Source organism: Arthrobotrys flagrans (genome assembly GCF_004000055.1).
Source record: "Arthrobotrys flagrans strain CBS H-5679 chromosome Unknown unitig_8, whole genome shotgun sequence".
NCBI classification, from domain to species: Eukaryota; Fungi; Ascomycota; class Orbiliomycetes; order Orbiliales; family Orbiliaceae; genus Arthrobotrys; species Arthrobotrys flagrans.
This window is the reverse complement of record NW_027137553.1, coordinates 4127493-4152780: the sequence shown is the minus strand read 5'-3', so window position 1 is coordinate 4152780 and position 25288 is coordinate 4127493. Positions and strand designations below refer to the sequence as shown.

Sequence of the window (25288 nt, the reverse complement as noted above, 5' to 3'; positions counted from 1 at the left end):
CGGGATGTCTCGAATCTTAGGCATTGCATATGGCCATGGCCATACCACTTCCAGCCGCATGCATGAAATCCATGCCAGCTACCATGCCAGATCCTTCCTCCTCGAAGCCAAAAAGAGACTCTCAAACCAGTCCTAAAAAGATTGTTCCAAAGGGCCGCAGTCGGATTTGAACCGACATCTCTCCTATAAAGTCAATAGATTTCAAATGGAATGTGCTAGTCATTACACTATACAGCCTATTTTTTGCAACAGTCGATTCTCCATCTGAACATCCATTATATTCTCGACCTCAATATCGATGGACACGGCGGTCGCACCGGAAATAGCTCCGTCGGAGAATGGAGTAATTAGAGTATAGACTAGAACGGATGAGACCCTAGCCATCTCGGACAGCTTAAGTTCCGTGGGTTGGCTCCCTTGCAAAAAGCTTGATTGGCCCGAGCTTGTGCCTCGGCTCGTCCGTTTTGGTCAACAGTGGCCATGCTTTATATATAAAGGTATTTAAGGAATTCCCCTTCATATTTTGTCTACTATCATATCATTCTTTTCATTTTGGTATAAGATATTACATTCACCATGTTTGCCGCCTCACAAACATACTATCACCACCCTTCCCCCGTCCTCCTCAAACCCAAAGATTCCAATATCTCCGAATCTCTAGTATCAGTCTGTAAATCTGCCATCCCACCATACTACCCACACCCTCTCCTTCTAAACGGACACCTACAGACGTGTGCTATATTATTCGCCTCCGATCATGTCCCCATACACTACAAACGACACGTACTAAAATCTGAAACTCCAAACGATCCGGGAACGTTCAGTATCGACGTTGTAATCCCCGCGCCTGAAGAACCTATAGAAGCTACACAAACGCCGACAGCGTCGAAAAAGGTGTTATCGGAAAATGATCCGGATTATTTTCCTCCGCGCACAACTTTCTTTACGGAAGATGAATTTGAGGCATGGAAATCAGATGATGAAACGAATCCACTGGTTATAGCGCTTCACGGTCTTAGCGGCGGATCGCACGAGACATATGTGAGATTAACGCTTGAACCGCTCGTTCGGCCTAAAGAGGATGGGGGGTTGGGATTCGATGCATTGGTCGTGAATGCAAGAGGATGCGGGTGGACCAAGTTAACGGGTATGCCATTTATGAACAGAATATCATACAGAATCCTAGCTGATATAAAATCGAATCTAGACAATAAGATGTTTAACGCAATGTTCACCAGAGATATCAAACATGTCGTTAACCTCATGCGCCGAAAGTTCCCAAAGCGTCCAATCATGGCAGTTGGATTCTCTCTCGGCGCAAATATCCTCGCAAGTCTGTATCCCTGGTCCCTTTCCAAGATAGCCATTTCCTTGCTAACGATAAACCCCCAGACTACCTTGGTCAGGCCGGTGCATCCACCCCACTCCATGCCGCCGTCCTCCTCTCCTCCCCGCACAACATGGACGTCTGCGCTAAGATCATGTTCATGACCTTCACCGGCAGATTGTACTCCAAATTCATGGCCGGAAACCTCAAAAAGCTATTCGAAAGAAACTTCGAAATGCTCTCCAAGAACCCGGCTATAAACATCGAAGGCGCTCGTAAGGCGACTTATCTCTACGACTGGGATTCCGCAGTTACAGCACCGGTATTCGGCTTCAGAACCGGAGGAGAATATTATCGTGCATCGAGTTCGGTGGATAAATTGATCGATGTGAAGATCCCAACGTTGATTATAAACGCTGAGGAGGACCCGATTTCACTTCAGAATGCGTTTCCGAGGCAGGAGGCGGAGGCGAATCCTTATATCTGCTTCGTGACGACGGGGTATGGCGGACATTTAGGATGGTTTGAATGGGGGATGCAAAGATGGTTTCCCAAGCCGATTATGGGTTTCTTGGAGAGGATGGCGGAGTTAGAGGTTGTAGAGAAAGAAGGGAAGTTCGTAGAGGTTGGTAGAACGTAGATGGGGTATGCGTAGACTTTTGATTTTTGCGTTTTATATTGTAGAAATGATATAAATGGAGTCATCATGGGGCGTGATATTTTGTACGATAGATGGTAAAAACCCTGCTTTTCGATAAATAACCGTTGGACTTTGCTGTTGAATTTCCGACTCGAGAAAACTCCAATAACGCTAGTCGCTGTTTTTGAATCGTCGAATTTCTTTAAGCAAAAGACACACTCTTTTTCTTTCCGGCAAACTTGGTCGGTTTCTCATCAACGTCGTCGTCGTCCTTCGTCGGGTTTCCACCCTTTCGCTTTCTCTTCTTCTTTAACGAGTCTTTCACATCCTCCTATCATACCCATAAGCCATTAGTCTCTATCCGATTGACCATCCGATATCCAAATCATATAAACGTACCAACTTGGCCTCTTTCTCCTTCTCCCTCCTCTCCTGCTCCTTCCGCTTCTGTTCTCTTATAACCTCCAACCGTCTATTCTTCTCAACCTTACCCTGAATAACCCCATCTACACTATTATTCACCAACTCCAGAATATCCATCATAGTCTCTTTATCCTCCACGAACACCTTCCCCTTCTTCTTCCCACGTGGCTTTGTAACACCAGCGGGAATGATACCATTGAGAGTTGGAAGTTTTAGTTGAGCATCTGTGTAGCGGTCTTTCAATGGTTTTTTGTGGGGTTTGCGAATTCTCGTGGAAGTAGATTTTGTGGTCGATGGAGAAGTGGTTGTAGCGGTAGGTTTCTTGTGACGTTTAGAGGAGGTGAGCTTTCCGGGCGTGAAGGGTTTGGGATCTGTAGTTGACGAGGAGGATGAGGAGTTTAGTTTTCGCTTTTTGGAGGACGAGAGTGAGTTCTTTGGTGCTGAGGATGCGCGGGGGCGTTTTACGGGCGCCATTTTTGTGGTAGGTAGTGATGTGATTGCGATGGAGATTGAAGATTTGGTTTTTGGTCGCAGATTGGAGGTTAAAAGATTTTTGGGAAAAGAAAAAAAGAGTAGCAGGGTTTGCCGAGGCTATTTTCGAAGGAATGTTTTGCCGGGGTGTAATTACAACAACCTCAACACTTTTTACAGAACAGGAAGTCTAACTCCTGCCATCATCCCACACAACTTAGCTAAATAATTCCAAACAGGCAAATTTAAATGTTACAAAACCATAGAGACTTCCTATTGGAACGAAATGAACTATAGAGCTACATCTACAAATTCTAGTCGTGCAGTCGTCAGATATATGGTGGCACTATATACCTAGATAGCCAAATGCTCCGCTAAGGTACGGGAGATTGCAAGGGTGTATCGAGCTCCCCAAGCTATGTATCGTAAATAGAGTTTACAAACTTCGGTACCGCTTTCCTTTATGAGGAGGCCTGGGGGGCCCCGGCTCCATGCTTCATGGGGTGTCCGCTGCACGGCGGTTGCGCCTAAACATAATAGTGCTCTTGTGATTTTAAACGCGTCTGTCTGAACTGCAACAGTTCGAATTTTATAAGCCTAGACTTGATGCATTCAAGGTTATACAATTAAGAGACTGGCCCGTTTGACTGGGGCGAAATATGATATGGAGATACGTGTGTGGTCTCGTAAATTAGGTCTTCTCTAGCCCTCACTGCAACGATACTACAGCGTGTAAACTTATTAATTCGTTGGGGGATAAGAAATCTGGTCTCATGCATGCTGTTGAGTCCGGAGATGGGAAAGAAAAGGAACGAAATAACCCTAGGCCGTTCACATCCAGACCAACTGAAAATCACACTAACTTAGATGCTCGAGGATATTAATTAAAAGTATATATACGTACGTGTAGGCTTTTTTGCATTCCTCTACGAAGTCGCGATCGGTCGTTAAAAATTATAAAGAAAGAAAAAAGAACGCTTGCTTCGTTCCAACCTGAGCAACTGCATAATGAAGAAAACAAACACCTACAACCCCCTCCGCTTTTCTAATATAATGCCCCTGGTTATATCCTCCTCTCCCTCCTTTAAAACTTTTAACTTAAAGTACGTGTTCAGGTACTGCGCTTTCGAACACACGCTGGAAATGATGCACCCAAATTTTTTGCTCTGAACAAAGGACGCCGTCTCCATGCATATGCTGGGTACAAAAAAGTGATCATAGTGTTTTGTGGACAAAAGAAAACTAGCTTCTTCTAGTAAGAATATAGAAGAAGAATGGTACCGGTCTAAGAAAATGGTTTTTCGCAACGGGGTATTCGGAAAGAAAGTGTAAGGAAACAATCCGAGGAAGGAAAAAAAATCAACCACACCATCTTCATGCATTTACAAACCTAAAACCAGACAACCCCAGGTATAAAAATAAAATAAAAAGGAAAGAAGAAAGATATATATAGATATATATATAAGGGAAGTAAAGCAGATGCAGACTGAAACGCCAAAGTCATATATAGGAGGGGATGAAGTAAAGGTACCTCATCATGATTATACTTTACGCCACGCCATATTGTGATACTTGCCGTGGGTTTCGAAGCCTGTACAGAGTATTAGCGCCAGACGCGTGCGAATATATATGTAAAAAGATCCGTACCGAGTTCCTCGTAAACCTGTCTATCGGTTGACCAGTCGACAAAGCAACCGGTTAGTCCTCTGCTTTGTAACTCGATTATAGCAGCACAGACTAGCCCAAAGCCGACACCGCGGCCACGAAATTCCGCTACAATCATATTAGCCACGCTATTCCACGGATATATCTTTTAAAGTATTGGCAACGTACGACCCATTCCGACACAAGCGAGACCGCCGACTCTATCGCCGATTGCTTTGGGCCAAGGCACTTCTTTAGAGATCTTATTGCTACCGGCGCCAGAAAACACCAAGGCTGCACCGACAATAGCGCTTTGGCCGTCAGGGACGACACCAAAAGCGAGAACCGCGTCCGCATAATCTAATTACTCCATCAGTAAATGTCGGGTCGTCGCTGGAGACTATCATGTATATAAAATACCATTTGTGTCCTTCAAAGCACGGTACTTCTCGACCCATCCGGGATAGCTTGAGAAGTGCTTATCCTCAAATTGTATCAAGCTGTCGAAAACACCGGGGTTACAGACACCAAATGTGATTCCTTGACGACTAAGATCGGCAAAGACGTCTTGTTGTGGTGGCCGCCAGTTGGTTATATTTTGATACAGATCAAAAATGAAGTTGTCTTCAATCTTCCAACCTATTTCAAGACAGTCAGCATCACCGGCCGTAAATCTTCTAGGGGACACAACCCTACCTCGACGTTTAAACCATTCCTTCTGTTCTTTTGGCAGCAACTCGGGCAACCCCGGGAAAAAACGAGGAAAGATACTCCCAAGTTGCACACTATCGATTTCAGGATTTGCTCTCATAAACTGGAACGCCTCGTCATGTAGTGCAGTACCAATTCCACTGTTTCTGAAATCTGGGTCTACCATTAGGAGAGCCATACTTCCCACCAAGTTTTTACCCGCATGTATAGTATATGTTGCGCACAGCCCTAGAATTTTCCCATGGCTTCTCGGATCTTTAACAACATAGTGCTTAGCGTTACCAGGTCGGTCGAGCAGGTCACTGAGAATACTTGAGTTCAGGTTCCAGTTAGGATTCCAACCGAAGCATTTCTTCCATAAATCAGCGCTGGCGTATAAATCTCGGCGTTTCTCCCACTCATGAACCTCCCATCGCTGAAAACTGTCGATTGGGACCCCACTATTTAAAGGAAGTAACTTGCGAAGAGGTAAAACACCTGTCGGTTTAACTTCTCCGAAGATGACGGAGGCAGCAGACTCAAGAGCCTCCCTAGAGTATTCGTAGCACGAAACGACGGTTTCTAGAACTTTTATGATAGAGAATCGTTAGCTTCTCCCCCCAAAAGTCGAAAACTCCCAAGTAAATTCAGGCCCAACTTACAAGGAATCTCGGGTAGCATATCACGCGGGCTGCACGCCGTAATAACGATCAGGGGCGGTTCTAACACTAACCGCTGTCGGGCTAGCGACCTCATCGTCTCGATTTGGGACCGATACTCTGGGTCTGTATCGAGGGAAACGACAAAGATGATGATATTTGCCTTCTTGAGAAGGCTCGTATGCGTCTCCTGCAGCCCTTCATGAGTGTATGGTGCATGACTAACAGCTATCCCTCGAACATTGATCGCCCTCCCGAGATATTCGAATGGATCGACGCTAACTTGGCCTGGGAAACGCGGTGGTGCAACGGCTGTCAAAAGGACGCAAGTTCCACTCTGCCTCAGAACACTCTGTCGTTGGGGTTTAGTTAACGGTAGGAGATTTCGAGCATCTTTAATAACTGTTGTCGCCATTTCGTATGATCTAAATGAGAGCTCTCGGTTCCGCCGCATTAAGGATGGAAGGGTCAGATGAATTGGCGGCGGGTCAACGACTTCCTCCCATCTAAGGTATCGTTCTTTGACTCGTCTAACTCTCTCCCAGGATTGTTCCAAGGACGCTCGTGTAATATTTCCAGTTTCTACTGCTGTATAAATCTCCTCTAAGGCATCGGTGACATCATGGGGGTGTTCACACACAATCAACATGTCGCAACCGTTGACGAGCCCCCGGATTGATAATTGTCCTCCAGTTACGCACCGTCCCGCAGCGTTCTCCGACATCCTGTCCACTGAGCCAATTAGGATCCCTTCATATCGTAAGTGTTTTCGGATCAGGTTCCTTGGAAGCGAATCCTTGCCACCAAATGTCGTATCGGTTGAAGCAGCCCACATTGTCGGTTCGAGTAATACTCCGTCGACCCCATTTTCGAACGCTTTGCGGAATGGCGCATATCGAGGTTCAGTCGCAATATTACGGGTATCCAGAATCCCACTGCTGCCTTGTCGAGGAGCCGGGAAATGTTTGACGATGCTCACAAGATTTGTGCTCCTGTGCGCATCCAGAATGGCACTCGTGCATCTCCATACGTTGGCGGGGTCGTCTCCAAACATTCTAGAGCTGAGTCCTTCTGGATTTTGTTCCTCAATATTTAACATCGGGGCTAGGTTTGTGTTAACAGAGAGACTTTGCAGTTCCTGGGCTGATGCACGAGCAATATCGTATAGAATCTCAGACGATCTAAAGGCTCCAACCGCGAGGGCTCCCGGGAATTGAGTTCCTAGATGGCCATTACCAAAGGGGGCAAACTATGCGTGGCAAGTTACTAAAATAGCTTTCTCAGCGACGTAACACAGGCTTCTCGTTCTTACCATGCCATTCTCTTGTTCAATCATAATGAACAGAGGATGTGTGTGACCCGCCTTACGAGCCGCGCTTTGTAAATCCCGTACAATTCGACTTATTTCCACAGAGTCTGGGTTGTGAAACGGTTAGCGCAATCCCACCTATATTCTGGTGAGCTGCTTACGTCTAATGCTACGTCGGCAGAGCAGGACACCGCCAATATGGTATCTCTCGACCATGTCAGTCACATATTGAGCTGACTCTGGCGTATCCATCGGAATGATGACTAATTTCCCAACCTGCCTAAAATGAGAGTCAGTATCAGAATTCATTCATACAGAGAGCACTAGACCAAGAGCGACCAAAGTACCTTCGCACGAGATCACGATTCTCCTCTCTACTGTAGGGCGTATCCTGCGACCAGGCACGCTTTTGGCCGGTACTTTCTGGCCCCTCATAGTAGGGATGTGAGTTCTTGTATGGTGTCTTTTGGTTTAGGTCGTCAGCCAATGATATCTGAAACCGCTTAGAGCACACGATGGTAGCGTCGAGAAGGGGTGACATACGTTCGACATCATGATTAAATCCTAGCTGATAGTCTTTTAAAAAGACTATCTTTACCTTTATCTTTGCTCGTCTCGGCCGTGCAACCGAATGTCTGCCGTGACGTGATGTGGAGATCATCGGAATCCCATCCGTGGCAAGGCTCGATAGTGGAAGAAAAAGAGATTGAGCTCAGAAGAGGAAGAAAAGAGAAGGGGTAAAAAGGAAGGGAAAGAAGAAAAATCTAGACGTCGGGTAAAACGCAGGATCGAATGTTGTGACGTTGGTTAGGGTTCGGCTGTGTGCGACTGTGAGAATGAGCTGAGGGTTCCCAAACTGTAATCATGCAGTAGCGGTGGGACCTTAAGGTCGGGCTTGCAAAGAGGTAACTCTGCTTCCGGTCCGTTAAAGACTTTGTCTCAGCAGGCAAAGGGATAGGGATATTTTATTTTTACCCTTTTCTACTAGGTAATCGAGCTTGTCCGGTATTGGAACTGTGGCTGCTGCGCACTTTTTATGAAGCTCTCAGCTTTGGCTTGTCACTAAGGAAAAAAAAAAAAAAAGGAAAAGATGGGGTGGTCTTGATACAGCAGCATGATATAATATGGCAGGTTAAACTAAGCAAGTGTAATAATAAATGCACAGTGCCAGCAATGCGGCATGCATGACAACGACATTCCAAGCCTGCAACAAAAAAAAGGTGCGACGGGAGGGGCATTTACCTTTTTAATATATGCGACGATCGGATTGGATTCAGGACTAGTGGTCGTGCTCTCGATAAAGTGGTAGCCGAAAACCCTCCACGAATGCACCGTCTAGGTAAGGGTTTTGGGAAAAAAAAAAAAAAAAAAAAAAACCAAGAGGCAGGAAGCAGCGGACCAGATTTGATATTTAGCACCGCCTTGACTCAGTGGACTGATTTCACTGGCTAGTTCGGCCCCGGTCTGGCCTGTGGACCGACGCTAGCGATAGTGGATCTGGGAAAGCCCTCCACCACCAAAAAATTGCACGGCAGATACGGGTTCCAAAGAAAGGAGCACCAGGCTCTCTGAAAATCAGCGCGAGGTTCCGAACATGAACGCCGAGATACAACCTCTTGCGTGGTCTAACCCTAGTTAGTCGACGTTGTCTCTGATATGTCCGATTCGATTATTTGGAAAATATGCGACGGATTTAAACTGATGATACGGAGTAAAGGGGAAAAAAGTAGATATAAATTTGAGGGATGGCAGGATCTCAGATTTGAGAGAGGATGGTTCGAATATGCACGCCAGCCGAGTAGCCGGGAGCAATCAATCTAACAGCCTTATGGAAGGATGCAATCGTTCCGAGTGGGAAAAGTATAGTAAACTTACTTATAATTATAGCAAAAACGGCTGACGGGATGTTAGCTGAAAGGTAGGTGGGAGTGAGTACACTACAAAGGCTTCAAGCGAAACGAAGATGATTCGATTCGCACAACAGCAAATGCATGCAAGAGTGAAAAGAAGGTGGACAGATGGCCAAGCGACCAAAGATGACTTCACACCAGTGTCTGTAACAGTGCGTTTTTGGTTAGCAAGTTGGACGAAGCGTTTGAATGGTTGTTGATGTTCTAGCTTGGAGCTAGAATCGAGAATGATTTGGGATGATCGCGCAGGGTAGGACGATGTTGACACAGGCCTCGTACAAGCTTCGTCCTACTAGGTGAGATAGAAGGACAGAAGGCTCCGAGGTTAGAAAAAACAAGCACAATAAATTGTGATTGGTATTATTCGGCTCCGCACGACTTTATTGAAGTGTAAAAGCAATCCTCCGTACGAACCTTACTATGGTGGGACAAGCCACTACTATCTTGTCTGTAGTTAGGCGCAGGATGTTAATGTTTTCATGGAGGCTTTAAAATCTAACCAGGTCTAATTGATACTTAGTTAAGCGTTAGTCCCTTTGTACTACCAAGCCAGTTCCCTCGAGTCATGCAGGGTGTAGGAGTAGCACAGGCGAGAAATAAGCGGTACCAACGAAAGGTTTCAGTAAAAGTTAAAATTTTCTGTGCACCTCTGAGCTGGTGACACGGCTACCTAGCTGCTGAGGTCCCGTCGAGAACTAACTACGTAGCAAGGGCATAGGCACATGTTTTGGGTATGTACGAGGAAGCGGTTGTTCGTTCAAGAGAGAGAGGGAAAAAAAATAAAATAAAATAAAAAATTGAGTTTTGTGCGAGGGAAAAAGAGAGGAAGAAAAAAGAAAAAAGAAAATGGCAGATAAAGTCAAATAAAACAGAGTCAAATGTAACACCAAGAAAGAAAACCTACCTTGGAAGACGATGTTTCCCTGCACGCTGCGTCTAACGGGGTTCTAGGATTCGGGCATGCTCAGTCAGCGACCCCCATTTGTTCGTTTTGTCATGAAATCCCAACCAGTGATGCATCGTCTCGGAATGTCTAAAATCGCACGATGGCGAAAGATTGGGACTCGTAATTATGTTACCGGGCAGAAAAAAACCATCAGACTCGAGCGGATGTCTGGGGTACCCGCTAGGACAGGGTCTTGCCTGGGTTTGCTTGGATTGATATTCACCAAGTCCGGAATACGAGGTTCATGTCATACCGATCTTATAAATAGCGAGGCAAATTGGCTCGTGGCTCTACCTAGCCGTATTGGCTAATATGGTAGATGGAAGAGCCGATTTCAGGATGCGAAGTGGCGGAGAGTTAGAGAGGAAGATAAAGCCGGATTCGATGCAATGAAGCCTCAAAGCTCAAATACGTAGCAAGGCAGAAGTGGACGCAACCAAAGGGGGGGAGAAAGGATAGGATGTCGTCGATGAAAATATGAGTGTGGATTTAATCCATTGTGAGCGCGTCTTTTTTCTGTTTGCTGGAAGCAGGTTTGACTGTCGTACAACTGTGACCTCGTGGGCCGGGCGCTAAGATTAAAATATCGATGCCAAAAGGAAAGAAAAAGAGCAGTTTTGGGTGTCCTTTTCATCCGATACAGACTTTTCCATGCAAGCAATCACAAGATTCCAGGTAGACTGATTTTTTTATTTTTTTTTTTCGTTTTTTTATTCTATTTTTCTCGCTATAAGAAACATGTACGGGGATGTTGGCTCCTATCAATCGAACCCAATGTATCGCTTGTGATGTCCTTACACTACTATCCTGAGCTCAGCCCAATACCAACGACGGTATAATCCGCTCTGTCTGCAAGAACAATCGTCCAAACACACATGTACATTCATAAAAGACAATTTAGGTAATTCTCAGACATTACGATCGTACGAACACGTTGGTATCGGCATAGCTTGGTGTGTGTGCGAGGAGCAAAGATGGGAATCTTCTCGTGCGCATACAGCTCTTAAGGCAAGCCATGCCATGCAAGGAATCTCGAGGAAATTAGTGTCCGCAATGACGATACAGAGCAGATTTTAGTGTTCAGGTGTGCCACTAGACGTGCCCTCGAGCAGGGTTAAACGGCCTAACAGACGAGTTTAAAGTTTCTATGGAGGCGAGGAGTTCCGGAGAGACACAAGCAAGGAGTAGAGAAAGCAACATCTCCACATAGCACATATCACTATTTTTTAAATCTTTGGGCCCAGCTATCCATTTCTGGGGCAATTCGGTTCAAATTAAAGAATCTTTGGGCTTGATCTGGCGATTGAAAATTTGGGAAAAACACCCATGGCCTGCTTGCTTTCCTGTCAACAGTCAACCAACCCTGTGCCTGTTGCCTGTACCCTCTCGTTATCACTGGTTGTCGACAGGTGTATTTTCTTTTTTTGGGTAGTGTCCTCCCACCACTTTTGGCACCAAACACGGCGTTTGGGCCAATAAGTTAACCATCTTCTGTAATTAAGTTGTGTAACACAAGGAAACCTTCGGAAGTCGGCTCCAGATGGCAGATAGCGTGATTAGAGGAAGAAGAAAGGTGTGGGAGCAAAAAAAGGAATTCAAATTGTGGGTGTGTCGAAGCAGAAGGGCCAACTGCTGATTTAACGGGAGCAGGAAAGGCGGAACGAGTCGTGCAACCAGTCTTTGGGGACACAAACTGTCTCGGTCTCTTCCACTGAAGGGGTCAGCAGACATCCATTGAAGAGGCTAAGAATAGGCAGATGTGAAACCCGATCCCACCGCAGAAGTCTTTGCAGGGCTCTCCACATCGGTGAAATGATGTCGCATTGTTAACTTTGGGGCAATTGTGATGGTCCGGTAAATGAGCTAATATATGCATAAGAGCTGTCACATAACCTATATACTTCAGCAGCTATAAGAGGGGATATACGAATTCGAATCCAGTTACCACTTTTTTCATACATATCCTATTGATGCTTGTTCCCTCCCAGCCACAATCCCCGGGCCGTTTCCTGATTTTAATTCTCGTATGGGCACGAGCGTTGGATACTGACATAACCTTGGGGGCGATGTCGCCTTCTCGAACCTCCCAAAGGTACGACCCCAGAAATAGTTACCGGAGGGGAGTCTTTGAGTGTGAGAGCAAACTTAAGGAGCAAACTTCTGAAGCAGCTAGTTAGCTTGCAGGCATTCGGCAATCTGCGAGTGCATATGATCAGGTCCCAAGCTTGCAAGCTTGGGCTTCTAAAACTCTTCTGCAGCATTTGCAGCCCTTGCCGCAGCCACTTACCATCTTGGTTTAGATGATCCGAATCCTACATTATCTTACGATACGATATCTAAAGGATAATATTCATTATTTTGGTAAAATCTCTCGGGTAACTACGAGACATTGATTCACTGGTACCGTAGACTTGGATGCCTGTTTGAGTGAGGTTACGTACATATAAGCCATATACGAACGGATGACTACTCACGGCTCCAATGCCTGGCCATGGCCATGTAGTCCAAAATACTTGGTAGAAAAGAAAAGCAATACCGACCAATGCAACGAAGGGCAAGCGCGAGACGTCGCACAGAATTTTCGTATCATGCGACCCAGACCTCTTTCGTGTCACCCCAGCTCGCATTCTCGAATATAGCGCCGGTAAGGAAAAAAGGTCTGCAATAGGCGTAAATTGATGCATTTCTAATCCATTGTGCCCACTCACACTCTCCGTATAGCCGGAGCACGTACCGCAGTACATCCCTTTATGTATACACAGCCCAGGTTATAACGTTACACGGGAAATCCCTACACCCAGCCAAGCTTCATTCACCGAACCAGCAGGCTTACGTACCACTCCTTCCGGGGATCGTCGAACGCTGGTGCAGTTTTTCCTTTAAACGTTTGTGTAACGGCAAATGTTAAATAAATGCGATATCAGATTTTCCTGTCCAACTTTTGGGGGTAGATAAGGTCTGCAATAAAAACTATTGCATTCCGGGTCCCGTGTTCCGACGCATAATATACGTATCAACACTTTGGCTCACTGTTTAAAACATTTGTTAAAGTGGATTGTCGATGCCGATGGACTTTCAGGAATCAACAAAGAATACCCTTGGATAGCCACTAAGGTGGGTTTCATCCCTGGATCAGCTCCTCTAAACGCCCTCATTTTCCGAATCCCGCGGAAGATATATTGTCCAGACCCGGTGAGGGCTTGCTTTTCAAAATCAAATGTAATACATATCCGAAACCCCAATCGGCGTGCTCAATTGCCGAGTGCACAGCAAACTCTGTTTGGGAAAAGAAACAGGAACAGAATGATTTAAACCAGAACAGTCAACGACACGAACTCGCGACGAACATAGACTTCAGCAAGCCACCCACGTTTACACCTTAACGCTATCTCCCTTCTTTCTTGTTCGCATAAAGTTACATGCGTCGGAAAACTTCAACGCGATTCGTCTATCTCTTTTTTTCGTTTTTATCTTTTACTTTTTGCTTTGTCTTCCTAGAGCAAATTAGGACCGTCGCTTTCCGCCAGGCCTGTAAGCCAAGCGAAATCCTCATTGCCAAGTATGTATAAATGTATAAACCGAAGGTTCCGACTAGCATACCAATACCAATACTATCTCAATAAGTATGCAGATGTGACGAACTTAATATTTTGTTTTGAGCTAAACGCCTCCTTTGACGTTGATATGCATATTCAAGCGAAACCCAATGCTCCTGGCCCAGCTCCTCCAGATTCCCCCTAGCTCCCATCCAAGGGACAAGAGCAAGCGGAATAGCAACATGTGAGGGGAAAGGAGAAGGTTACCGGAAGCAGAAGGAATTACATTTCTGGTGACCGCCTGAAGAGCTCCATAGTATACAGATACGTGCAGTAGATCTGAGGAACCAGGCAGCTTGTTTGTCCCTTGCTCGCATGCACTTGAACGGGAGCTACGGAACATCACCATCTTAGAGTGAAATGATGAATCATAGATCTACCTAGTTTGGTAGCTAGCTGGTTAGCTTACGTCAATAATACGTATGTAATATGCTCGTGTCGAAATAGCGGTAAAGGGGGTGAACCTTGAGAGCCCTTACTGGAATCGATCGTTGGCGTGCCTATTCACCTTTGGAAGCTTCCGCATAGCTATTCTGCAGCATATGTCATATGCTGAGGGTGATATGAAGAAGAGCTATAGACATAAGTTGAGAATCTCTCAGCCTCGTATGTCGAATGAGGTTGAATAGCCATCCGTTACACAAAAGGCCGAGCCGAGTCGCAGCAACGCTCGTTCACGTTGATTGTGCCGCACGTTTACCAAAATGCGACAAACAACACTCTCTCGACGACGACACTTCGTCTCGCCAACAACAACATCCCATTCGTTCGGTGGAATATGGCCAGCTCTCCACTGCGAGATCGCGGACCTAACAAGGCCAAAACGGTTGCTGCCCCCCGTCAAATAACCGCTGACGATCTCCCCGACAAGTTCGACGAGTTATTGACAGGTATGCCTTCCATAATAAGAAATAAGTAGTGACCCCTTGCATTTTTCGCTGATGGCACGTGTTTGGTAGCCGCAACAACGACGCGAAAGGAGACTCCGAAGGAGAACTTTGAGAAGCTCGTCGGGGAGCTTTCTAGTTATGCAAATACCAATGGTCTGACACACGGGTATCTGGAAACTTTACTCCGCATTCTCACCCTTCCCAAAACGTCGATTGATGCATCAAAAACGAGAACGCTTGTAAAGTCACTCGTGCCGCTGGAAAGGGTAAAGCCATCAACGGTCATACATTTGATAAGCTCACTAGGTGAGGGCGAGCAGAGAGCAGAATACGCGGCCCAGGCGTTACTACTGAACTGGCTGGTTATGGTGTATGATTTTCTTGACAGTTATGCCGTGTTGCATCAATTGTATGGGATACTGTTTAATTTCCTATATACGGCGAATTTAAGGGCACCGACGTGCCACTTACTAGCATTGTGCACGAGGAGGAAAGATGTGAAGCCGTTTCGAATTCAGGCTTTGTAAGGTCTCCACCGATATTTATTTGGGGAAATTCCGGTTTTGCTAATGGTTGGGCAAAAGGTTGAAGCTGTATGAGGATCACAGTGATGAATCAGGGGTCGTGGGACTGTTACGGGTTTACCAAAGCTTCTATCCGGATGTGATTTTGAACGGCTCTCGAAAACGCTCTGTATTCAAAGTTTGGGATCCACTTTGGGTTCAGAATACCACTTTGATTCAATCGAGGAGAGAGGAAACACCGGATGTCGAAGACGCAGATAGGGAATTACACCGTCGGAGGAGTACTAGGATTCTCAGCAAATCGAAGAAGGCTATTGTTCCAGTACTTCATACCTTCAATGCCTCAGAGAATTCAGTTACACTCGAAGAGATTGACAGTATACGAGGTCTTGTTGACAATCTTCAGAAACTCGAGCTACCCAGCCAAGTTGGTGCGGTATTCCAGGATGACATGTTTAGGAATTTTGTCCTTCTGAAAGGATCAGACGATACCACTTCAAGATTGGATGATTGGACTTACGCGGCGCTGTTTGATGAATATGATGTTGAGATTGCCGTCAAATCAGCCTCAGAGCGGCTGGAGGTGTTTTTGAAGCAGATATTGGATTATACTACGATGAGAAAGGTATGGCCTTATATCGCAGCTAATCTTCTAGTTCTGTTGCGAAATTGTAATAACTTCGAGGTTTTGCTGATTGCATGTTAGGCCCTTCTACCATCTGTAGAAGATTTCTTGAAAGAGTATGTGAAAACGTGGAACGGGAAGTGGCATAGGGAGGCCATACTTGGTCTTCTTTCGTTCGTCCCGTTTTCAAGTCATAAGGGTATGTTAACCTCAAAATCAATCTAGAGTTAGCAAGTGCGCTAATAGTTTGTGTTCTAGACTTGAAGGAAGTATATTTTGATAAACTAGAGTCAATTCTCCAGAACGACTCGTCTGAGGATGTGGCTGCCTTGATTCATTTTCACACATCTCTCGCCCACAATTTCATAATTACACACTCTACTTCTCAACACGAAGCTCTAGATCCCGAACTCCGCGTTTCAATCCGCCAATACTTCAATTATGTCGACCAGCTGAATTCCCAATCTATCATCAATCATCGATCCCAGGCCTCCATCATCACAATCCTTTATGCAGCCCTCGACTTCTACGAAACAATCGTCAAAATCCCACTTACAAACCCCGTGTTTGAAGTCGTTTACCCAGCCGACATAGTGGTGTATAGTAGCGTCTTCGTCGGAGATGCGGTCAGCTTCTCACGGACGTGTGGAACCCTTGCGGATTACAAAAAAGCATTCCTGGGTCATGCTGAACTTCGGTCTAAGAATCCAGATGTAGGATACATTGAACCTGAGAGGGTATATGTAGACCACTTCAATGGGTTTTTAATGGATATCAGCAATTTCTTTTGGAGGGCTAGATGTTTTTATCACGATCCTGCGAAAGATACGAATGCACTAGGCTGTTTGATGAAAGAGTAAGCCTCCCTACCCCCACCTAGGGTTACGGAATAGGATATAAGATACTAATTGTTATATCTCCTCTAATAAAGTGACTTTGTTGAATACCTCAATGCTGCCGCTAACTCTCGTGAATTCACACTCAACGGTCTCTTCACCTTAACCCACAGTCCCACATTCTCCCGCTTCAACACCGACTGCCTCCGTTTCCTCGAAGAGCGCTACGAAGATACTCATGATGTCGTCTTCACCACCCGCCACGCGGGTCCAGTGACATCGAAATCTTTGATGGGACTCGCCGGAGATGGAGGGTACAGCCTTGATTATAGAGTATTCAAGGTTGCGAGTTTGGAGTATTTGAAGCGTAAGGGGTTCGACGGGGTACATAGATTGATCTATTCGACTATGAAGAAGTTGAAGGACGAGGCGACGAAGTATAATGTTGAAGGGATGTTTGAAGGGTTGGAGGAGTGGAGTTTTTTGGGGAGCGAGGATGTCAGCGGCCTTTAGGAGAACCCGCAGCTTGACTCTTGCCGCCGAGATGACGAAGAAGGAGAACTAGATGATGAAATTGATGAAGAAACGGATTACTCCGACGACGGGGGAGAGGAGGAAAGCGAGCACGGAGGAAATGAGGGGGACCAACGAGTAAATGGCGAGGGTGATGCCATGGGAGAATAAATATAGCGAGAGTCCTGTTGATAGTCACGCAGAGGGCTCTAGACTTCGGGGACATAGTCCAAGGAATGGTAATTGTAAATCATTATACATTATTCTATGAGATATATTCTCTATCCGTGTAAATGCATGTAAATGCAGTCGTCTATGCATATGCCATGCTTGTCGTTCGGTAATAAAAAAAAGCGAGCTATGCAAAAATATACAGGGCTAAAATCCGATGCCGTCCATGTCGTCATCAACTAGATTCCTGAGGGTCCAGAATTCCAATTCCAATGACACCCTGTTACGGCCATTTCAGATAACTCCTTCCAGCAGAACCATCCCAAAACATCCTTTTGATCATACTTAAACCCCTGGTCGGGATTCTCCGCCATACCAACATTCCCGGGTTGATGCTGTTATGTCGAATAATCTAGTACATCCTCCTGCCGAATCACACTCTCATCTCCCACGATATAAAAGTATGCCCGTCTAGTAATCGTCTGCACATGCTGTGGTAAATAAAGGGTAATCGCCGCCGTCAAGAAGCCGAGGAAGAGGAAGATGAATGTATCTAATACATATCAGTCAGTTTTACTGCCGGACGTCTCGGAAGTGAAAGAGACCTCCAAAAAGAGGATAAAAGGGGCAGACCGACTGAAAACAATCTTCTCGGTAGAAGTAAGCATGTAAGAGGTAAACGTGACCTCGAATTGGTAGTGTTTTCGACGGACGTAGTTGTAGATCGCAGACATCTTGGCGGAGATTTTGATTTTAATCCCTATTGACTCGGAAGGGTATGGAATGAATGGGACTCAAAGTGAGGAGAGCTTCGATTTGGATATCCGGCGGTCGAAGGTTGAGTGTTCTGTGAGAGGATGGCAATCGCAAGCGCTGACTTGAACAGATTTCGGGATCAAAGGAGGTGGAGGTTGAGAGCTGCTAAAAAGGGAATTTGGTCCCTGAACAAGCATGTCGGCCCACGCGACAGCCGATGCCGATTGACCAACCACACCCAACACCAGCACGCTATAGATAATATATTGGCCAGACGATATTTTGTGATTTCAATGCAATGACTATGATTGGTAGGGGAAAAAAACATCCAACCCTTCTTTTTCTTTATAATACACTAAGAAAACCCATGGTATCGACGTATCATTGATTCCATCGTGATTCTATGCATATATGCAAAACCCGCTTCGCAATGTATCGCTAATAACACCCCAAATCCAGATCTAACGGTACCAAGAAAAAACTAATGCGATACGAGACTGCTCTGATCGAGGAGTATCGATATCAAGCCGCCTCCCGGGCCGCCTTCTTCTCATAATATTCCTGCCGAATTGTAAAAACACTTCCCAGAAATTCGTCGTTTCTTCTTACCATAAACTGCTTCCACGCATTTCCGTTGGGGTATTGTTTCGCATATTTCTCCGGGTCAGATGCCTTGACCGTCCCATCCTCATCCAAGATTGCAACCTCGAGCTGTGCAAGATTGTTGACTTGGATCGCAATGTCTTTGTCAACTTGCTCTGCGGCTTTTGCTGAAGCTCCTTCACCTGGATCATCCTCTCTGTTACCAACCAAAAACTTCCTAGCCTTACTTGGAAATCGAAACGTCAGAATAGAGGCATCCCTCTTCTTCTTCACCCCTTGGGCGGCCTCTGCGAGTTCTACGCTATCTAACTCACAAACCTTCTCTACCGTTATTCCTCCCTGAAAAGTCCGTTTATACTCGAATACATCGCCTGGTCTTAACATCTTCTGCTGGCAAAGTTCATATAGGGTAATGCCTGCCGATAACCCTGCGTCTCCGAAAAACACAACTTGTTTCTGGCCCCAATACTCCTCAAACTCGTTGTTTTTCACATCATCAACCCTATCTGCCATAGGGCCTAACCTGAGACGCAATGCTTCCTCTGCTTTTCTTACGTAAGCTGGCTCGTAAGATCCTGTCTCGAGATCCTCCTGAAGTTCGGCGAAAGCCGTGCGAAAGGCGTCGTTGTTGAGGTTTTGGAAGAGCTCCGGAGTTGGAATCCGGGGTGGAGGTAAAGCAGGGTCTTGGTCTGGAAAGGTGATTTCTGTATCAATAGGGTGAAGCAGAGACAGAAGTTCGGTTTTCTCTTCTTCGGTAAAGAGGCCCCAGGTGTTCTCGTTGAATATCATCTATGTCAAGTATTAATGAAATGTCAAACTGCCATCACGGAGAGATCATATGTATGCGTACATTGCATTCTGCAGTGATGATTTTGCTTCTCCTGCTGGTGAGAAGATGATCGGCACTCCAGACACCACCCTTGGGGGCCTTCCTTGGAGTCTTGATCTTTGGTGGTGGTTGTTCTAGTTGCTTTTCTGCAGCATCTAGGTATTTATCTTCATCGTATTCTGGCTTTCCCTTCCGAGCTCTGGCCGATCTTCGAGGAGGCTCTGGTGCAGTAAGGTCCGCCAATTCGCCGACCATGTCAGTATCTACCTGCTCATTTCTTTTGGATCTTGTTGATCTCGGAGACCGGGTGGCCCTTGCGACGGGTGTCGGTTCGATTTTCTTCTGCTTCCTCGGCGTTTCAATATCCACATCCTCTAATTGCTGAGAAACTTCGTCAAGAGGACTTTCGGCTTCCATATCCGTATCCACCGGTTCTTTGCCCTTGGTTTCTTTGTGAGATAAGTGAAGCTGTGGTTTAGATCCTGGCGAGCCTTGTATACTCCCAGCGACGTCGCCTTCTTGATTTGCATCGTCCCCACCTGTCGCAGGCGGCGCAGATGATTCGACATCATGCATAGGCTCTTCTCTTTCGGTTTCTTCTTCTACCGGAGATGATTTCTCAGTTTTCGCCTTTTTGCGGGGTGAAGGCTCTAGGTTCTCCGTTTGTGGCTCCTCTTCGATATCCTCAGCATTGTGAACATGTACTTCGGGGTCTGGTTCCTTTATATTTCTAGTAGATCTCCGTTTCGCGGACGAGCCGGTTACCCGTTTTCTCTGCACCATTTTTAGTAATGTGGCGGTTGATGGCGATTGAAAATGTTTTCACAAAGTTGGTTGCATTTGAGAGGTTGAAGGGCGCCCAGGGCGGACGTGTTGAGGCGTGTTTGGGAGCTGAGACGGCTTTCGTCACCGCGCAGCCGACCAGGCCCAGACATTTACAAGGCCCTTTTGACCAACGTGGACCTCTCGAAAGTCCTTCCACCAACCAGCGCTCGAACTTCATCTCATCGCATCGACAGCTTCAACGTATCCACAAACCCTCACATCCCGTTACAAGAGGCGCATTTGTCAGGCAAAGATAGGAGCATTCGCCCACTATGGTCCAGTCGACCATCATCACCCGGCTCGATGGTAAGCTTCGCTGTGGCTTCGTGGTGTCGCATGGTTTCGATGAACGACGAATCTAACGGACTCTATCTCTAGGCATGCCACTAGCAGCTACCGTCGATGATGCCCAAGTTAGCTCTTATACTCTATCTATCGATACTTAGATGAAGGACCATATGTATTAACGGCGTTGCTACAGGTGGAAGAGAATCTCCAGCAGTACAAAGAACAGGCAAAGATGATATTCCGTCGTCTGACCTCGAACTCCGAGCCCCAAGCATCCATTGAATCCGGTCATTACACTCTCCAGTACGTCTCCCACCCCTGTAGTTCATCTTTCGGATCTTTTCTCTTCAAAGGCTCACCCAAAAGCGTCCTAGCTACCTGATCCAAGACGGTGTCTGCTACCTCTGCATCTGCGAACGTTCCTACCCTCGTAAACTCGCCTTCACATACTTATCCGACATCGCCACCGAATTCACCTCTTCATATCCTCAACGTGAAGTCCATTCTCCCTCCGTCCGCCCCTACCAATTCGTCGACTTTGACACCTTCATGCAGCGTACAAAACGTACATACCAGGACACCCGTGCCACACAGAATCTCGACAAGCTAAACGATGATCTGAAAGATGTAACGAGAGTTATGACGAAGAATATCGAAGATCTGCTGTATCGAGGCGATAGTCTGGATAAGATGGGAGATATGAGTAGTCGGCTGAAACAAGACTCGGCGAAGTATAAGAAGGCGGCGAGACGGATAAATTGGGATTTACTGGTTAGACAATATGCACCGTTTGGACTGCTGGGATTTATTGTGATTGTATTCATATGGTGGAGGTTCTTTTAGGTAGGGTCGGATTTTTAATTTTTTTAATTTTTTTTTTTTTATGCTAGCGGGTATGGGCTTTAATAAAGTACTTGTGTGAAATAGCATCTATTTGTTCAAGTTGGGTCTATAAAAATATGCTAATCGCGTTTTTCTAATTCAAATCAAACACAATATCTGATGAGAGATACAAAGCTGGCTCTGGAATGATATGATATATCTAGATTTTGAATCCCAAAACGCCGCAAGATGCATGCTAAACATCGTATAGGGAGGAGTATGTATACCCTGTCAGCTTGAGATATCATATACTTTTCTTCCCCTCCACCACATTCTTCCTCTGAACTCTCGCCGCCCACCATCCCTCCCAGTCCCTTCTGTGTAAATCCACAACCGTACACTCATCCTTCACATAAAGCAATCTCGCAACTTCGCTCTCTAACAGGAAATCCCACAATTTACCGCCAGCAATCGTCCTCATTAACGCTGTAGTTACGAACCAGCCAAATCCGATCACTACTCCAGCACCGGACCCGACTAATACTTGTTTTATGGTGTGATAATGGAGGTATACCCTTGATCCAGCCACTCCGACAGCTAACGCCGATAGCGAGAGTAATAAGAGCGACTTGATCGGCTTCGGAATGAATTTATTCCTGAGAGCAACCCAGAGGGATATGTACGTCGCGAAGAAGAACATGAATTGCGTGTGTGAAGATGGCATGCCATACCCCTTTCCTTTTAAATCTACGCAGAATATTAATATCAGTAATCACGTTTTCCCTATGTATTATTCTTTTGGTTTTGGATTATCATACTACTGGGCCTCGCCTCCTTGATAACACGTTTTAGCACGTAATTTATAGCCTCACACCCTAATTGTCCAGCACAAGCTAATATAATTTCTAATTCCCTATGCGAGAAGATCAGAACAACGTATACTATCATTAATGCCTGTGGGACTAAGGAGAGGTAGGCAGCGACGAGTGATACAGGATCGGAAGGGTCATAAGAGACGTGGGTGATTGAGAGGGAGGCCAGCGGAGAGGTATCTTGGCCGGTGAGAGGTGGGGCGGCGCAGGACATTATGGAGGAACGATGTACGCAGAAGGAGGAAGGTAGTGGTGAAGGGAGCCTCTGGTTGGTCGGCGGTAGTACGTAGTGTGGACTTTGAGGTTCCTGGGTGCAACGCACAAAATGCCACGTAATATCGCGCGTTCGGAAATAGACTAGATGACTCCATGGCCTAAGGTTAAAAAACCGAACTATCTTAATAAGGATTAGCTAATTGTTCGGTATTAACTTAAAATTTGCAAATGCAATGCGGAGCCGGAGCGACTTCATTCGCAAATATTAGAAGTTCGAAGTCACCCCTTCTCTTTGAGACTTCTAGAATTCCACTTTGCAACATCTCGGAGCGCTCCTCTCGAAAACCATCTACAGTACTGTATACGGTAGGGTATACGTGTGAGGCGAAGTATTAGGGTACGTTGGCATTAATCAAAGATTTCCAATAAACATCATCAACTTCTTCATGTTCTCACGAACAACTTCCTGTTGTCACCCCAGCCACATTCAGGTCAATCGTACCTTCGTATTGTGACGGCCTTCGGCAGATATTTTTTTCCGTTCATCATACCTGACTATATTTATATATATCTATTTCATAGGCGCATGGGAATGTAAATCGCCTGCTGTAGTGCTGCCCTACTATAAACTCGCGAACTTAGAAGCCTCGATGTCGTGGATTGCATTGCATGGTGGTGCGACAATCGTTAGGTAAAAAGGCCGTCATATATCGACGGATACTGCGGATGTGTCCGGGTGTACGTCCCATACCCTGAAGAGGCTTTCAAATCCCTGAAAAAGCTTTTGTTTCTACAGGCTGGGGTGAATTTGCGAATTTTGTTTCGAGTTCCACTTAAGACAATTTTCGAAAATGTCGGGAAAATTCGAATTAATTCTACAATAGTTAGAACTGCTTTTTATCTGGCTATGTGTACTTATTATCGCTCTAACGCTAGTAACAACTGAAATCCAATTTAGTCACTTTCTTTCCCGCCCATTGTGAATTAAATTCATATATCCGGTAACACATGATTTTATACTAGATTTTGTGTGCACTGGCAAAAAATTAACGACTCAAGCGCTTTTCTTGAGCTCCGGCTGGGCTTCTAGGTTTAAGCATTCCAAACCCAAAAGTACCCTTGCTTTGCTGCATTATAAATATATAACGTGGATATAGAAGAAGCCGATGCCTGGAGCTTTATAATTTAATTGTTTATACATTAAAAAATCCGAATCTCTTTCGGAATTTGTCGGCTCGCATACCTGGATTTCGCAATTCGAAGTTACAACCGCGGGAACCATGTATATACTTAGCCGCCCCGACACCATGCTGAGCCACGTTTTTCGACAAGAGTCGTGACAAGAGATTTCGACGAGCTCTAACAAGCCCCATATTGCCCTTGAAAAGCGAATTGGTCAGTAAACTCGAATCCCTAGTATCTCAAGTATGTTCACCCATTGCAACCAAGTAAACACAAAAACAACTCCTTCAATATGTCGCACCCCACTACAATGCTACCTATAGGCTTGTTTGGGTTCAACGACCGAAAAGTCTCATACTTCAACGAGGTTCTGTTTGGAGAGAGGTTGGAAGGTATCTTATCACGTCTACTGTCTTTGAAGGAATTTTTTTCTATCAAATCCTTTGTCGGATTTGCCTATATAAGGATGTCATGGAAGCCTCAAAGTCGAGATATTCAATTGCGAACCATTCCACAGGCGGTTAACTATCAATTCCTGAAATCAAGCACTTCTAGGATTCCGCTACTAGCTACTGCTACTATAGACAACCATGCATCCCTCTACTCTCATTCCTTCATTCCTTCTCTTGGTTGCTCCTGCTCTCGCCAGCACAACCTATGGCTGCTGGTCAGACAAATCTCAAAAATTCCATAAAGGCTGTGTGGTTGCAGCTGCTGGAATCGTTTTGTAACAAACCGGAACTGATGACAACGCCTGGGTTCCGCCGAACATCATCACCCAGTCCTGGGGCTCGTGCACTGCTAAGCTTCGCGGAAGCGGTGGTGGTAACGTCGTACCAGCAATTGCCTTGATTTCTTCCTTCGAACAATTGGGTTCCAGATGTCAGAGCGGATACTTTTACTACGATTCGGGTTATATCAATGCTGAATTGAATGGTAAAAGCGGATGGAAGAGGGATGCGCCCACTGAGATCGAACTTGAAACCACATGGAATACAACCGAATCAATTCCTCACTACGAATCAAAGGAACCAGAATGGCTTTCTTCGCGGTACCGTGGAGGAGAAGAGGAAGAGGGGACTGGGCCATCGAACGAAAATAGGCTCACAAAGCGCGCGAATGGGAAATACATCACATCTTTGACGAGCCGCGCAGGTACCTTTCAACTTTACCGCGGAACACAAACCATAATTGGTCCTCACCCAGGGGCCGATGTTCTTGTGGTGAATATGTATAACGTTGTCCTCGACCTTGTGGATGGTGCCCTGACAAATACCGGTAACTATCTCCTGCGCTCGGGTATTGACGCCACCTCTGGCTCCACGGTCAATGTTCTCGCCCTGGCAGTCCAGTTGGGTGGTAAATATTCCAACTGGCGGCAGATGTTCAACTCCTTCGGAGATGGTGGAGACTTGGCTCGAAGCTTGATCAATGCGGCTGTCGTTAACTGGGATGGAGAACAGTTGACCGCTGGTGTTTATCACATCTATGACAGATTTAATGATGTGGTTTTCTCCTTGATTTTGAACGGTGTTACTGGAAATACTGCGGGCTTCCCAACCAAATAAGGCATCGATATTACCAGGATGTCTTATGAACAATCTGTAATAGTCGCGTACAATAGGGACGGATATCAAGCAGATCAGAATAATGTATTTAGGAGCATGGGTTTTATTTTTCTTATCATCATCAATAGACATAGACTAGTTGTTTATAAATTA

The 25288-nt window shown here is 45.7% G+C and overlaps 10 protein-coding genes across 11 annotated transcripts; 4 read left to right on the top strand and 6 right to left on the bottom strand.

Moving 5' to 3' along the window:
• Positions 1-576: 576 nt before the first annotated feature.
• On the top strand, positions 577-1967 carry DFL_007696 (uncharacterized protein; the record flags this gene model as incomplete). The annotated part of the gene is made up of 4 exons (XM_067637316.1): positions 577-666; positions 730-1147; positions 1208-1333; positions 1393-1967. The coding sequence occupies 4 exons, from the start codon at positions 577-579 to the stop codon at positions 1965-1967; spliced, it is 1209 nt and encodes a 402-aa protein (XP_067488846.1).
• A 202-nt stretch (positions 1968-2169) lies between these two features.
• Positions 2170-2864, bottom strand: DFL_007695 (uncharacterized protein; the record flags this gene model as incomplete). The annotated part of the gene is made up of 2 exons (XM_067637315.1): positions 2170-2298; positions 2367-2864. 2 exons carry the CDS (start codon positions 2862-2864, stop codon positions 2170-2172), a joined length of 627 nt encoding a protein of 208 aa, XP_067488845.1.
• A 1538-nt stretch (positions 2865-4402) lies between these two features.
• Positions 4403-7718, bottom strand: DFL_007694 (uncharacterized protein; the record flags this gene model as incomplete). Its single annotated transcript, XM_067637314.1, has 10 exons — positions 4403-4452; positions 4509-4634; positions 4695-4865; positions 4926-5144; positions 5202-5783; positions 5858-7103; positions 7167-7270; positions 7325-7443; positions 7511-7626; positions 7707-7718. The coding sequence occupies 10 exons, from the start codon at positions 7716-7718 to the stop codon at positions 4403-4405; spliced, it is 2745 nt and encodes a 914-aa protein (XP_067488844.1).
• Positions 7719-7970: 252 nt separating this feature from the next.
• Positions 7971-10672, bottom strand: DFL_007693 (uncharacterized protein; the record flags this gene model as incomplete). 2 transcript variants are annotated; one of them, XM_067637312.1, is made up of 12 exons in its annotated part: positions 7971-8074; positions 8139-8193; positions 8406-8442; positions 8563-8632; positions 8703-8788; positions 9039-9059; positions 9212-9217; positions 9488-9516; positions 9574-9578; positions 9978-10020; positions 10273-10309; positions 10665-10672. In XM_067637312.1, the coding sequence occupies 12 exons, from the start codon at positions 10670-10672 to the stop codon at positions 7971-7973; spliced, it is 501 nt and encodes a 166-aa protein (XP_067488842.1). The 2 variants fall into 2 exon arrangements, with proteins under 2 accessions (XP_067488842.1, XP_067488843.1); XM_067637313.1 differs by lacking the exon at positions 9574-9578 and having other exon boundaries at positions 9488-9521.
• A 3721-nt stretch (positions 10673-14393) lies between these two features.
• DFL_007692 (uncharacterized protein) lies at positions 14394-17003 on the top strand (the record flags this gene model as incomplete). The annotated part of the gene is made up of 6 exons (XM_067637311.1): positions 14394-14505; positions 14575-15028; positions 15090-15654; positions 15736-15853; positions 15913-16510; positions 16586-17003. 6 exons carry the CDS (start codon positions 14394-14396, stop codon positions 17001-17003), a joined length of 2265 nt encoding a protein of 754 aa, XP_067488841.1.
• Positions 17004-17572: 569 nt separating this feature from the next.
• Positions 17573-17908, bottom strand: DFL_007691 (uncharacterized protein; the record flags this gene model as incomplete). Its single annotated transcript, XM_067637310.1, has 2 exons — positions 17573-17727; positions 17812-17908. 2 exons carry the CDS (start codon positions 17906-17908, stop codon positions 17573-17575), a joined length of 252 nt encoding a protein of 83 aa, XP_067488840.1.
• Positions 17909-18452: 544 nt separating this feature from the next.
• On the bottom strand, positions 18453-20145 carry DFL_007690 (uncharacterized protein; the record flags this gene model as incomplete). Its single annotated transcript, XM_067637309.1, has 2 exons — positions 18453-19322; positions 19384-20145. The coding sequence occupies 2 exons, from the start codon at positions 20143-20145 to the stop codon at positions 18453-18455; spliced, it is 1632 nt and encodes a 543-aa protein (XP_067488839.1).
• A 314-nt stretch (positions 20146-20459) lies between these two features.
• On the top strand, positions 20460-21318 carry DFL_007689 (uncharacterized protein; the record flags this gene model as incomplete). Its single annotated transcript, XM_067637307.1, has 4 exons — positions 20460-20493; positions 20566-20600; positions 20669-20778; positions 20850-21318. The coding sequence occupies 4 exons, from the start codon at positions 20460-20462 to the stop codon at positions 21316-21318; spliced, it is 648 nt and encodes a 215-aa protein (XP_067488838.1).
• Positions 21319-21601: 283 nt separating this feature from the next.
• Positions 21602-22383, bottom strand: DFL_007688 (uncharacterized protein; the record flags this gene model as incomplete). Its single annotated transcript, XM_067637306.1, has 2 exons — positions 21602-22044; positions 22116-22383. 2 exons carry the CDS (start codon positions 22381-22383, stop codon positions 21602-21604), a joined length of 711 nt encoding a protein of 236 aa, XP_067488837.1.
• A 1774-nt stretch (positions 22384-24157) lies between these two features.
• DFL_007687 (uncharacterized protein) lies at positions 24158-25135 on the top strand (the record flags this gene model as incomplete). The annotated part of the gene is made up of 2 exons (XM_067637305.1): positions 24158-24294; positions 24385-25135. 2 exons carry the CDS (start codon positions 24158-24160, stop codon positions 25133-25135), a joined length of 888 nt encoding a protein of 295 aa, XP_067488836.1.
• Between the last annotated feature and the right edge of the window lie 153 nt (positions 25136-25288).